The 12,313-nt window shown below is 35.6% G+C and overlaps 1 protein-coding gene across 2 annotated transcripts in view; it reads left to right on the top strand.

Annotated features, from left to right (window-relative positions):
- LOC114053921 (oxysterol-binding protein-related protein 1) overlaps nt 1-12,313 on the top strand; it is a 305,142-nt gene that overhangs the window by 15,573 nt on the left and 277,256 nt on the right. For both annotated transcript variants that reach the window (XM_027877060.1, XM_027877061.1), the window contains exons 2-3: nt 5,795-5,917; nt 10,636-10,721. In XM_027877060.1, the coding sequence (XP_027732861.1) occupies nt 5,797-5,917; nt 10,636-10,721 (207 nt within the window). In that variant the 5' untranslated portion in view covers nt 5,795-5,796. The remainder of the gene's footprint in view (nt 1-5,794; nt 5,918-10,635; nt 10,722-12,313) is intronic.

Raw genomic sequence — 12,313 nt, 5'->3', positions numbered from 1 at the left:
GGAGATGAAGGAGATTTAAATATATTTGAATCCAGTGAGCCAGTAGATTAGAGAGAAAAAAGAGAGTGTAATTGAGGGGGCAGTCTTCTGGAGAAGACTGAAGGGAATGAGATCAGGGGCACAAATGGAGAGAGGTTTTGGCCATAGCTAGGAGGACTCTTTTGTTGGAGTGTTTTGAAGAGCATGTAACACTCACTGTGTTATCTAGCCAGGCCTCCCATATTTTTAAGTTGGGAAGTTGATATTTTTGAACCCATGGATAAGACTTCACATTTATTCTCCTTAAATTTCATCTCATTAGATTTGGCCTTTTAATCTGTCAAGCTCCTTTTTTTTTTTTTGTTGTTCTTTTGTTTTGGTTTCTAATTCTGGCAATTAGTCAATGCATTGATAATCAACAAGCATGCATGAAAAGTCTGCTATGTGCCAGACATTGTGTTAGGTACTGGGGATACAAAAAAAAAAGATTGTTAATGGTTACAGTTCTCAGAGCTTATGATCCATTGTGGGGAATAATAGGTACATATATAAGTATATGGAAGTAATAAATAGAAAAAGAACAAATATATTCAAAGTAGTTAAATAAATGTTTTGAGAAAGGACACATTAGTAGTTGTGAGGATCACAAAAGGAAGTGCTTGTACTGTGTCTTCTGTGTCTTGAAGAGAATGATTTTTTGAGGTGGAGATGAGGTGGGAGTGCATTCCAGGCATGGGGGATAGTGCAAAAGCATGGAGTCTAGAGAGATGACAAGGTATGTGTGAAGATGCAACGAAAAATCAATTTGTTTGGGTTTCAGGGTGTGGAAGGGAGAATAATATTCATTGGGCCTGGAAAGATATGTTAGGGCCACATAATGAAAGCGTTTAAAAGTTTAAACAGAGGAGTTTAGATTTTATCATAAGAGGCAGTAGGGGCCCACTTTTGAGTTTTTATAAGGTAGTGACATAGTCATATCTGTGTTAATGGACATCACTTTGTCAATAAAATGTAAGATGGACTTGCATGGTGAAAGACTTAAGGCAGGGTGATCATTTAGGAGTTTTAGGTGGGAGGTGATGTGGACTTGAACTTAGGTGTATGAGGAGAGAAGGGGTGGTAGGATGCAAGAGATGTTGTGAGGGTAGATTTGGCAACTGCTTGGATATATGGGGTGAGGGAGAGTGAGAAGTCAAGGGTAATGTTGAGGTTACAAACCTAGGAGATTGAAAAGATGGTAGTGCCTTGGACAGAAAATTTAGAAGAGGGATGGTTTTGGGGGGAAAGATCATGACTTTTGTTTTAGACTTACTGAGTTTGAGACATCTCTGGGACATCCATTTTAAAGTGTTTTTTGAGCAGTTGTGATGATGAAGTATTGAAGCTCAGAGAAACTAGGGCTGGATATATAGACCTCTCTATGTAAAATTTCCATAGACAGATGATAATTAAACCCATGGAAACTGATGAAGTCAGAGTGTATAGAGAGAAGAGAAGAGGGTCCTGTTAGTTGAGGAATACCTACAATTGGGGTATATATATATGTATATATATATATATATATACACACATATATATATGTGATTATCTAGCAAAGGCTAGGTAACGTATGAATTATCCGCTCCCTATTCATGTAATGCAAAACTTTCTTAAGTATGTTATCTGTGCTGAGTCATGGATAAATGTGTTGGACAGAGTTTTGTTTTGTTTTGTTTTGTTTTTTTTGGTAGAAAAATCTGGTAAACAAATGAAAAAGCACTTATTAAGCACATATATATGTTAACCATTGTACAGAGTGCTGAGGATAGAAGTAGAAAAGCAAGATGGGAGAGAGATTACATATGGGAGAGTTCAGCTACAAAGCAGATGGAAAGCCCTTGTGAACATTAGGATTTTGTAGCAGAACAAATGGCAATCCTGGGGATTCTGGAGGGCATTGTGGGCAATGTACCCAGTGGATGGGCAAGTCCAAAGCATGATGGACCTTAGAGTGCTGAGGGAAGGCGGATGGTAAAGCTTTGTTGTCTCCATCTTACCAGACAGATAAGTAACTGATGACTCCCTGGGCTCAGGAAGCTGTGTCTGCCCCACAGCTGGGTTCTAGAAGGGTTCAGGGTGCAGTTCCAGGAGCTGTTTTGTTTGTTTTTAAATACTTATGCCATTGATCTATTTGCTTATAACATAAGATATGAAGTGAATTAATGGTTGAAAAAGTACTTTAAGCACTTACTAGTCTATAAGTGAGGCTTAAAGGGCTCAGGACCCCATGAGAGTTATATTAGTGGGGAGTGGGCCCTCAGGTCAGATTAGAAAAGATAGGCTCTTCCAGGGCCTCTGTGTTAGGGGAGGATATTGGGAAGTAGGTGTCCATTCAGTTGTACTGAGAGAGGCAAAGGGGAAAAGAGAATTGACAGTAAGGAGTCGGGAGAGGGAAGATCCTTGTGGGATCTGGGTGGGATCTACCAGAGGGGAGAGGGAGGCAGGAGGGGGAGGGGTAAAGCCTCCCTCCTGGTCTACTCAGACCTGCTTGATTGTTGCTCTTTGGTAGGTGATGTCTCTTTTCCCTCTCAATTTACATAATTTCTTCTTTATAGTTTGGAGGTCTCATAATCTGCCAGGCAGAGTTGAATTTGTAGGTTTCTCTTTGTTGCAGTTCTGTGGATTTCTTCATTTGAGTCATTTGTTTTTGAAAAATGGGAAGTTATCTTAAATCATTTATTGAATTATAGTCAGATTATTTTCTTTTTAAATATGCTCTGGATGCTTATAATTCTCAGTTATCTTTTCTTGGATCTGTCCTTCAAATTGTAGCTTTGTCTTACATTGTTTCTAGATAGTTTTCTGGTTATCTTCTAAGCTTGCTTTTCTACTTCACCAGCAGTTTATGCCATACTTTGTTCTCCTGTATTAATTCTGCTTTTTGCTGCATCTAATGAAAATTTTAGATCCTCTGTGTTACTTATTAATTGCAATGGCCAAAAATCATTTAAGAAGAACCTACAGAGTTTGGTATCAAATTCAGCCTGGTTAGATTATTCTGAGACTTTTTGTAGATAAAATCAGTTTGTTTTCATTTTGGAAAGAACGATTTGTCCCCAGTAAAACAATGTTTTTCTTCTTAATCTGATAAATATTTCTTCTGATTTTATTTGTTTTAAAATACTTATATCATTGGTTATAGCATAAGGTGTGAAGTGAATGAATGGGTGAAAAAGCGTTTTAAGCACTAACTAGTCAGTCAGTGGTGAAAAAGCGTTTTAAGCACTAACTAGTCAGTCAGTCAATAAAAATGTATTAAACACCAACTGCCTGCTAGGCATTGTGCAAAGTACTGGGGATATAAAGAAAAGTACTTACGAGGAACTCACAGTCTAATAGGAGGGACAACATGCAAATAACTTTACAAACAAGCTATATACAGGATAAAATGGAGTTGATCAGCAGGGAGAGGGAAGGCACTGGAATTAAGAGGGAACAGGAAAGGCTTACTTTAGAAGGTGAGTTTTTAACTGGGACTTGAAGGAAGCCAGGAGGCAGAGATAAGAAGGGAGAGCCTTCCAGGTATGGGGATCAACCAGTGAAAATAACCAGTCAGGAGATAAAGTGTCTTGTTTTTGAGGAATAGAAAAGAGGCCAGCATCACTGCTTCACAGAGTATGTGATAAGGTATAAGGTATAAGAAGACTGAAAAGGTTTGAGAACAGTAGGTTATGAAGGGCTTTGTGAATGCTAGATAATTTTATATTTGATCAAGAGGTGATAGGAAGCCACTGGATTTTATTGGGATGGGAAGTTAGACCAGCACTTAAGGAATGTCACTGATAGCTGAGTGGAAGATGGATTGGAGTAGAGATCCTTGTGGCAGACAGGCCAAAAAGCAGGATATTGCAATAGTCCGGATGTCAGGTGAAGAGAATTTGTTTTAGGGTGGTGGCAGTATCAGAGGAGAGAAGGGACCACGTATGAGAGACACTGGACTAAGACTGATGATAAAAATGCGAAATCAAGATAGTTCTTGCCCTAAATGATTTCTTTCTCTCATGTTTAATTGTCCATGGGTTAATCAAGTACTATCTTTTAATGTACATTTTGGTTCTGTTTTTTTGGATCTTAGTTCCATTAATCCATTTCTCACTTTTTGTCTACCATGAGATTGCTATGATAATTTCTGATTTTGTTTTAAATGAGTGCACAAGTCTTTCCACTAGTAGACATTCTCGTCTGTTTATTCTCTTTATAAATTTTGTTACTTTATTCAGTTTTTTAAAAATAGACCATTAGTATTTCCTTGGTTTTACGTTATACCTATAAATTGATTTACAGAATTTTGACACTTCATTATTATTTCCTTCTTTCATCCTATCCATATACAAAGGATGTCCTCCCAATTTTTCTTCTTTGATTTATTTCAAAATTGTTTTGTTAATTATTTTCAAGAAGTAGGTGGTTTGGTAAGTTAATACCCATATACTTGTGATTTTTTTTGTCATTATTGTAAATGATATTTAACAAAATAAATTCCTCTTGGCCTTTATTGATAGTGCATAAGAATGTGGCTTACTTTTTTTTGTGTGACTCTTTTATCTTGCTATCTTGCTGAGCTTATTTATCTCAGTTTTGTTGTTGAAGCTGTCTTTATATGCAATGTGGTCATCTGTAGTGAGAGCTATGTTAGTTTCTTGGTAGGAAAAATTGTTTCTTATCTCATTTGGAAGGATCTTTTTTCCCCCAATTCATTAAATCATAATTTAGAACTAGAAGATACTTCAGAGGTCACCTAGTTCAGTCCCCTAATTTTACAGAGCAGCTATTGAGGTTTAGAATTCAACTTGTCCAAAGTTATGCAGTTAGTAAGTAAAGATAAAATTCAAATCCAGCTCCTCTGAGCTTCAAATTCAGCAGTTTCTTTGACCAGTTCTATGCTATTTGGCTTTTTATTGTTAAATTCTTTGAATGATTGTTGGTATACCATCCGTCTTTGAAAAAAAAAGCTATAATTTGTTATAAAATGGATTCTAGGATCTAAGTATATGGCCGTTTTTGTAAATTTTGCCTTTTTTTTCTTCTGGATATTCTTTTTAAGTCAAGTTTTGATATTTTTCTTTTCTCTAACATACTGATTGTCCACTTTAGTTGTTGCTGGGCTTTCCTCAAGTTATTCTTTATGCTGCTTTGTCATGTATTTTCCTGTAGTTCTTTCCATACCTTTTTACGCGACAGAATTTTTAAATTTACTCAGAATTTTTCTCTAGTTGTCAGTTGCTTTAAACTGAGCTTTGTTTTTCTTATTTTAAAAGATTTTGGTTTCTTTGGATGTTTTGTAGGGTCTAGTGGGAACTATTTCTTTACCTTCTGCTTATGTCACCATATTCCTGCAAACCTAATAACCGTATATTTTAACTTCTCAAAAATTTTAAGCATGTAGGAGTATTGTCCTGGAGTAACCACAGTGATGAAATCAAAATATACTTGAAAAAATACCAAATCCTGAACACAGGGTTAGATGTGTACATTTTATTTCCTGTTGTTGGAGAATTCATTACTCAAAGGGCTGGATAGAAACTGATAAGAAGTGATGATATAAAAAATAAACCAAAGTACAGAGACTTAAATATACTTCTCAACTTTCATTTAATCAGCTGTCTGTTTTCCTATCTACAAAATTAAGATTATTTTTCTTTGTAATTTCGTAGGGGATGATTTGGATAACATATTCAAACGTGTTTAGCTCTTTGTGGAAAAAGGTATTTTTTAATATTCTTGTAGTATCAACATGCATTGTTCTTGCAATGGGAATATTCTTTATTTTATTTAGAAATGAGTACAGAAGCAGAACACCAACTTCTCCATAATGCCAGAAATGGCAACGCTGAGGAAGTTAGAAATCTCTTAGAAGCCATGGAGCGAAAGGAAGTGGTCGCCAATATTAATTGCAAAGGTAAGTTTGATTAGATTCTTATTTTTCACGGTAGCATTCCATTGCTAGCCACGTTTATGTAGGCATAATAATATTAATCTCTTTTAAATGATGAATAGTTTGTAGCAACATTATAATCCTGATTTGCCTTCCCTTATAAATAAGGACGCTCATCTGTTAAAAAATGGACATACATTTTCTTTTGTTAAAAATATTTTTTTCACTTAATTGTAAAAATAACTTTTGACATTTGTTTTTAAAAATTTTGAGTTCCAAATTCTCTCCCCTCACTGTCTTCCCACTTCATTGAAAATGCAAGTAATTTGATATGGGTTATACAAGTGCATTCATGCAAAACATATTTCCATATTAGTCATGTTGTGAAAGAAAACACAGACTAAAAAAACCCAAGAAAAATAAAGCTTAAAAAAGTATCCTTTGATCTGTACTCAGACTCAATCCGTTCTTTCTCTGGAGATGGATAGCATTTTTCATCATTAAGTCCTTTGGAATTGTCTTGGATTATTGTATGGCTGATAATAGCTAAGTTATTCACAATTGATCATTGTACAGTATTGCTGTTAATGTGTACACTATTCTCCTAGTTTTATTTGCTTCACTTTGTGTCAGTTCATGTAAGTCTTTCTAGGTTTTTCTGAAACCATCCTGCTTGTCAATTTTTATAACTTCATAATATTCCAATATAATCATATACCACAACTGTCAGCCATTTCTCAATTGATGGGCATCCCCTAAATTTCCAATATTTGCCCCCAACTGAAGAGCTGCTGTAAATATTTTTGTACATATAGGTCCTCTTCATTTCCGCCCCATATCTCTTTAAGATACATACCTAGTAGTGGTATTGCTGGGTCAAAGTGTATGCATGATTTTATAGCCCTTTGGGCATAGTTCCAAATTGTTATTCTGAATGGTTGAATTAGTTCACAACTCTAATAACAGTTCATTTAGTGTCCCACTTTTCCTAAATCCCCTCCAACATTTGTCATTTTCCTTTTCTGTCATATTAGCTAATCTGATAGGGTTAAAGTGGTATCTCAGAGTTTTAATTTGCATTTCTCTATTCAATAGTGATTTAGAGCATTTTTTCATGTGATTGTAGATAGCTTTGATTTCTTCATTTGGAAATTGCCTGTTCTTATTCTTTGATCTTTTATCAATTGGGGAATGGCTTGTATTATTATACATTTGGCTCAGTTTTCTAGATAATTGAGAAATGAGGCCTTTATCAGAGAAACTTGCTATAAAATTTTTTCCAGTTATGAATACTGTGTATTTCCCTCCATCCTGTTTTTACCATTTGTCCTTCTCTCTTTCGTTCCACCCTATCCCTCCTCAAAGTGCTTTGCTTCTGATCACTGCCTCCCTGAATCCGTCTTTCCTTCTATCAGCCTTCCCATCCCCTGTCCTTTACTTATTCCCTTTTCATCTGCTTCCCTGTAGGGTGGAATAAATTTTTATACCCAACTGAGTGTGTATGTTATTTCTTCTTTGAGCCAGTGCTGCTGAGAGTTAGGTTCAAGTGTTATCTACCACTCTTACCCTCCCATCCCCTCCCCTGTAAAAAACCCTTCCTGCCTCTTTTATGTGAGATAATTTACTTCATTCTATATCTCCCTTCCCTCTCTTCCCAGTGCATTCCTTTTTTTTTAACCCCTTAATTTTATTTTTTTGGATAATCATCCCATCATAGTAACCTCATACACATGGCCTCTGTCTATATATGTACTCCTTCTAACTGCTCTAATAACGATAAAGTTCTTAGGAGATATAAATATCATTTTTTCATGCAGGAATGTAAACAGTTTAAACTTATTGACTCCCTTATGATTTCTCTTTCCTGTTTACCTTATTTTGAGTCTTGTTTTTGTCTTGTATTTCAAAGTCAGATTTTCTATTAAGTCTTTTCATCAAGAATGCTTGAAAGTCCTGTTTCATTAAATATCCATTTTTTCCCCTGAAGGATTTTACTCAGTTTTTCTAAGTAGGTGATTCTTAGTTGTAATCATAGCCCCTTTACCCCTCCAGAATATCGCATTCTAAACCTTCTCATCTTTAATGTAGAAGTTGTTAAATCTTCTGTTATCCTGACTGTGTTATTTGAATTGTTTCTTTCCAGTTACTTGCAATGTTTTCTCCTTGACCTGGGAGCTTTGGAATTTGGCTGTAATATTCCTGGGAGTTTTCATTTTGGGATCTCTTTCAGGAGGTGATTGGTGGATTCTTTCATTTTCCAGTTTAACCTCTGGTTCTAGGATATCAGGACAGTTTTGTTTAGGCTCTTTTTTTTTTTTTTTTTAGATCATGGCTTTCAGGTAAGTCCAGTGATTCTTAAATTATCTCTTCTGGATCTGTTTTCCAGGTCAGTTGTTTTTCCAGTGAGATATTTCACATTTTCTCCTATTTTTCACTCTTAATTTTTTTTATTGTTTCTTGATGTCTTATGGAATCATTAGCTTCCATGTGCCCTATTCTAATTTTTAAGAAATTATTTTCTTCAGTGAACTTTTGTACCTCATTTTCCATTTGGCCAATTCTGCTTTTTAAAAGACTTCTTCTTTTCCATTGATTTTTGTGCTGCTTTTGTCATTTGACCTACTTTGTTTTTTAAAGTGTTATATTTTCTTCAGGATTTTTTTGTGCCTCTTTTACCAAGCTGTTGTTTCTTTTTTCATGATTTGCTTGCATTATTCTCATTTCTTTTCCAATTTTTTTTCTCTACTTTTCTGATTTTAAAAATACTTTTTGGGCTCTTCTAGAAATTCTTGTTGGGTTTGTGTCCAGTTTACACTTTACTTTCGAGACTTTGCTTGTAGCTGTTTTTGACATTGTTGTCTTCTGACTTTTTATCTTGTTGTTCCCTGTCACCCTAATAACTTTTTATGGTCAGGTTCTTCTATGTTGTTGTTGTTTGCCCATTTTCCCAGACTATTTTTTTGATTTTTAATTTTATGTTAAAGTTGGGCTCTGCTACTGGAGTATAGAGGTCTTTGTCCCAAGCTTCAGCTTTTTCATGCTGCTGTTTTCAGAGAGAGTTCTGGGATTCTTTAAGTTTCTAGATCGTCTAAGGTGATATGATCGAAGGAGATCAGTGTTCTCCTGGCCTGTGCTTTGATCTGTGAATAACCCCCCGAAAATGTTACCGGAGTCCCCTCTCCTCTGTGGCTCTAGTGAACTAGCGTGCTTCCTTGTCCTGAGACTGTGATCTGGAATCTAGTATGGGTAATGCAACAGAGTCCTGTACCCAGTGCGGGCAAAGGGTCCTTTCTAATCTCTTTCTGACCAGTTGTCCAACCCCCTTACAGTCTTTGGTCTGAGAACTATGGAAACCACTGCAGCTGATTCAGTTGCCCTCAAGGCCTGCTGCTGCTGGCTTGCCAGGACTTAGCCTGCATTGGACTGTACTCCATTCCCACCCCAGTGAGACAGACTTTTCCTGCCAACCTTCTAAGTTGTCTTGGACTGGAAAATTGTTTTACTCCAACTGTTTGTTGGTTCTGACACTCCAGGATTCATTTTGAGGAATTATTTTAATGTTTTGTGGGGAATTCGGGAGAGCCCAGGTGAATCCCTATCTTTACTGCACCATCTTGGCTCTACCTTCCCCAAAAATGCATTTTCAAAACTTTATGGAATCTACTTTTTACATACTTTGAACGTTGTATACATAAGCCTCCCATCTAGAAAGCTTGCTATTTTCAAGGGCAGCGGAATTACTGAGATTCAATATCTGAAAGGGTTTGTGAGCCTTCTGCTGCCTCTGTCTTTTAGGCCTTTGTGTCTTGCGGTTTTTGTTTAATAACCTTTTCTCCTGCCAGTGAGGAACGTACCTTGTCATTTTTTGATTCCTACTCAGCCCAGTATTAAGAACTGAATTGTCATTGTGGGGACTTTTCCCCTTTCTCCTTCCTATAATTCTGATTTAGCTTTGTACTTCTTTCCATACCATGGCTTATTCATCTGGGAATGTGTTGAAGTGATTCCACTCTAGCCACCGGACTTGCCATCTATAGCTCTTCAGTTACTATGGGAAACATTCTGTACCAAATAAACAAATTCTCCCAGAGCAACAAATATACAACATTTTGAAAAATACGTAAAAGTGTATTAGGAATGTTTAACCTGCTGTAAGTATTTAAACAGGGTTTTTATGCATTGATACTATACACAAATCACTAAATAAACTGAATACCTGAGGACTTAGAATCATAAAATTTCAGAAATGGAAGCAACCTTAGATCATTTAGTCCATTCATCTCATTTTGTAAGCAAAGAAATTGAGTTCCATGGAAATTAAGTAACTTGTTTAAGGTTACACAGATGATTAGTGGAAGGTCAGTTACTAGAAGCCAGACGTCTTAATTCATGGTCTAGTATTCCTCATGTTGTCCATCACAGATAGATTTTTTTTTTTTGCCTTTCCTTTCCGTTTTTTTTTTTGACCAGACTTATAATTTCATTGGTATAGAGAATTACCTGAGAGGAAATTCCCTGTAGCAGTGAAGATGAGTTACCCAGGATCACATACCCAGAATGCATCACGTGTACTTAATAGATTTCATTGCAATGTGGCTAAAGTGTTGGGGTAAATGCAGGAGGATTTGAAAAAAATCACATTACGGTGATAACTTTGTTACATAAAAGCAACTGTTATTATAGTTATCATGAATGTGAAAGTGTTCATTTATCTACAATTTGTGTTCTGATAACATTTTTAGGGAGAAGTAAATCTAATTTGGGCTGGACTCCTCTTCATTTGGCGTGCTATTTTGGACATGGACAAGTAGTGCAAGATTTGTTGAAGGTATGTTTATGGCTTTTAATTTTAAAGACTTATGCTTAATAGTTTATAATAAATATTGTTTTATTATTTTTGTATTATTTTATTTTTTCCCAATTACATGTAAAGACAATTTTTTTTTCAGTTCCAGATTTTCTCTCTACCTCGCCCTTTCTAAGATGGTAAGCAACTTGATATAGGTATAACAAATATTGTTGAAATGCCATTATAGGAGAGTAAAAATGGATTTTAGTCAGTAATAATATTAGTAGTTGCCTTTTTTATTTAACCAGGTCACAAGATGCCTTATGATTCTGTAATAATAATTTAAGATTATCTAAGGCTAGTTAATTAATATTTCATTATTCTATTCCTTGAGTTTTAAATTAATGACTTTACTGTATGAAGCTAATTTAAAACTTCTAAATATTTTTGAATACCAGAATTTCATGATTTCTACAAATATCTCCGTAGTAATTAAAGAAGAGATAGTTTTTTTTTAACACTACAAACTTAGTATTTATAGCAAACCATGCAACAGTCTAAATTATTGAGCATCTTGTGGGAACACTGTGAAACATATGAAACACTGCTTTATCAGTTTTTTATTATAAGTAAGAATTTTATTTCCTTTTTCGCTTTACAGCTAAAGAAACTCAAGTTATACCTTCTATTTCTTCCCATCTCAGTGTAAATTTTGCACTTTCAGTTAGTCATTTGTTTTTATTCAATTGGTTAAGTGCTCTTTAAGAAGTATTAAACCAACAAATAGTGTCAATACAGAATTTCTTTAGTTTGTAAAGTATTCGATCCATAGAAATCACTACTCTAGTGTCACTTTATCGTATGCATGCACCCCTGGTTTCTCAAATGCTATGATAGCGGAGTATAATTTCTGGCAAGTTCTACCATGTTCAAAAGGCTTCGTATGTGGTACTGGCAGCAGATGATTTCTGAGGACCAGCCTAGCCAAGTGTGAAGAGGCTCATCACCAAGAGGCTGACCACTTAGTGATGAATTCTTTGGCCATGCTGACCTGTGAAACAAAGTAAAAATACAATATTATCCTTATTTCTATAAGCCCTGCTTCTTTATCTGTAGCGACAATAGCTGAGTGACGGACAAGGAGGGAAACTGCTAAGAATCATACAGTTTTTAGGCCAGCGATAAGTACTAACTCTTGGTTCTCTCAGTATAAGCTTTCTGTATAGCTAGTGAAGAGTCAACAGGCTAGCAGTTGGGAGCGAGGGGATTGGGAAAGGGTGGGAAAGGCCTCCTGCAGAAGGTGAGATTTGAACTGAGTCTTTAAAAAATTTTTTTTATTAATTTATTTTGATTTATCAACAATCAATTCCATAAGCTTTTGAGTTTTAAATTTTTCTCCCTTTGCCTCTCTACCTCCTTCCCTAAGATGGCACACAATGTGATAGAGGCTGTATGTATGCATTCCTATTAAACATTTTCACATTAGTCATGTTGTAAGGAAGAATTAGGACTAATAAGAGGAACCACACTAAAGAGGAAACAAAAGAAAACAGAAGAAAAAAATAGCAAGTAGTGTATGCTTCAATCTGCATTCAAACTCCATAGTTCTTTCTTTGGATGTGGATAGCATT

The sequence above is a fragment of the Vombatus ursinus genome, unplaced genomic scaffold, assembly GCF_900497805.2.
Source record: "Vombatus ursinus unplaced genomic scaffold, bare-nosed wombat genome assembly UNPS02014812.1, whole genome shotgun sequence".
NCBI classification, from domain to species: Eukaryota; Metazoa; Chordata; class Mammalia; order Diprotodontia; family Vombatidae; genus Vombatus; species Vombatus ursinus.
Note: the sequence above shows the minus strand (reverse complement) of the source record. Positions and strands in the feature narration are given on the sequence as shown.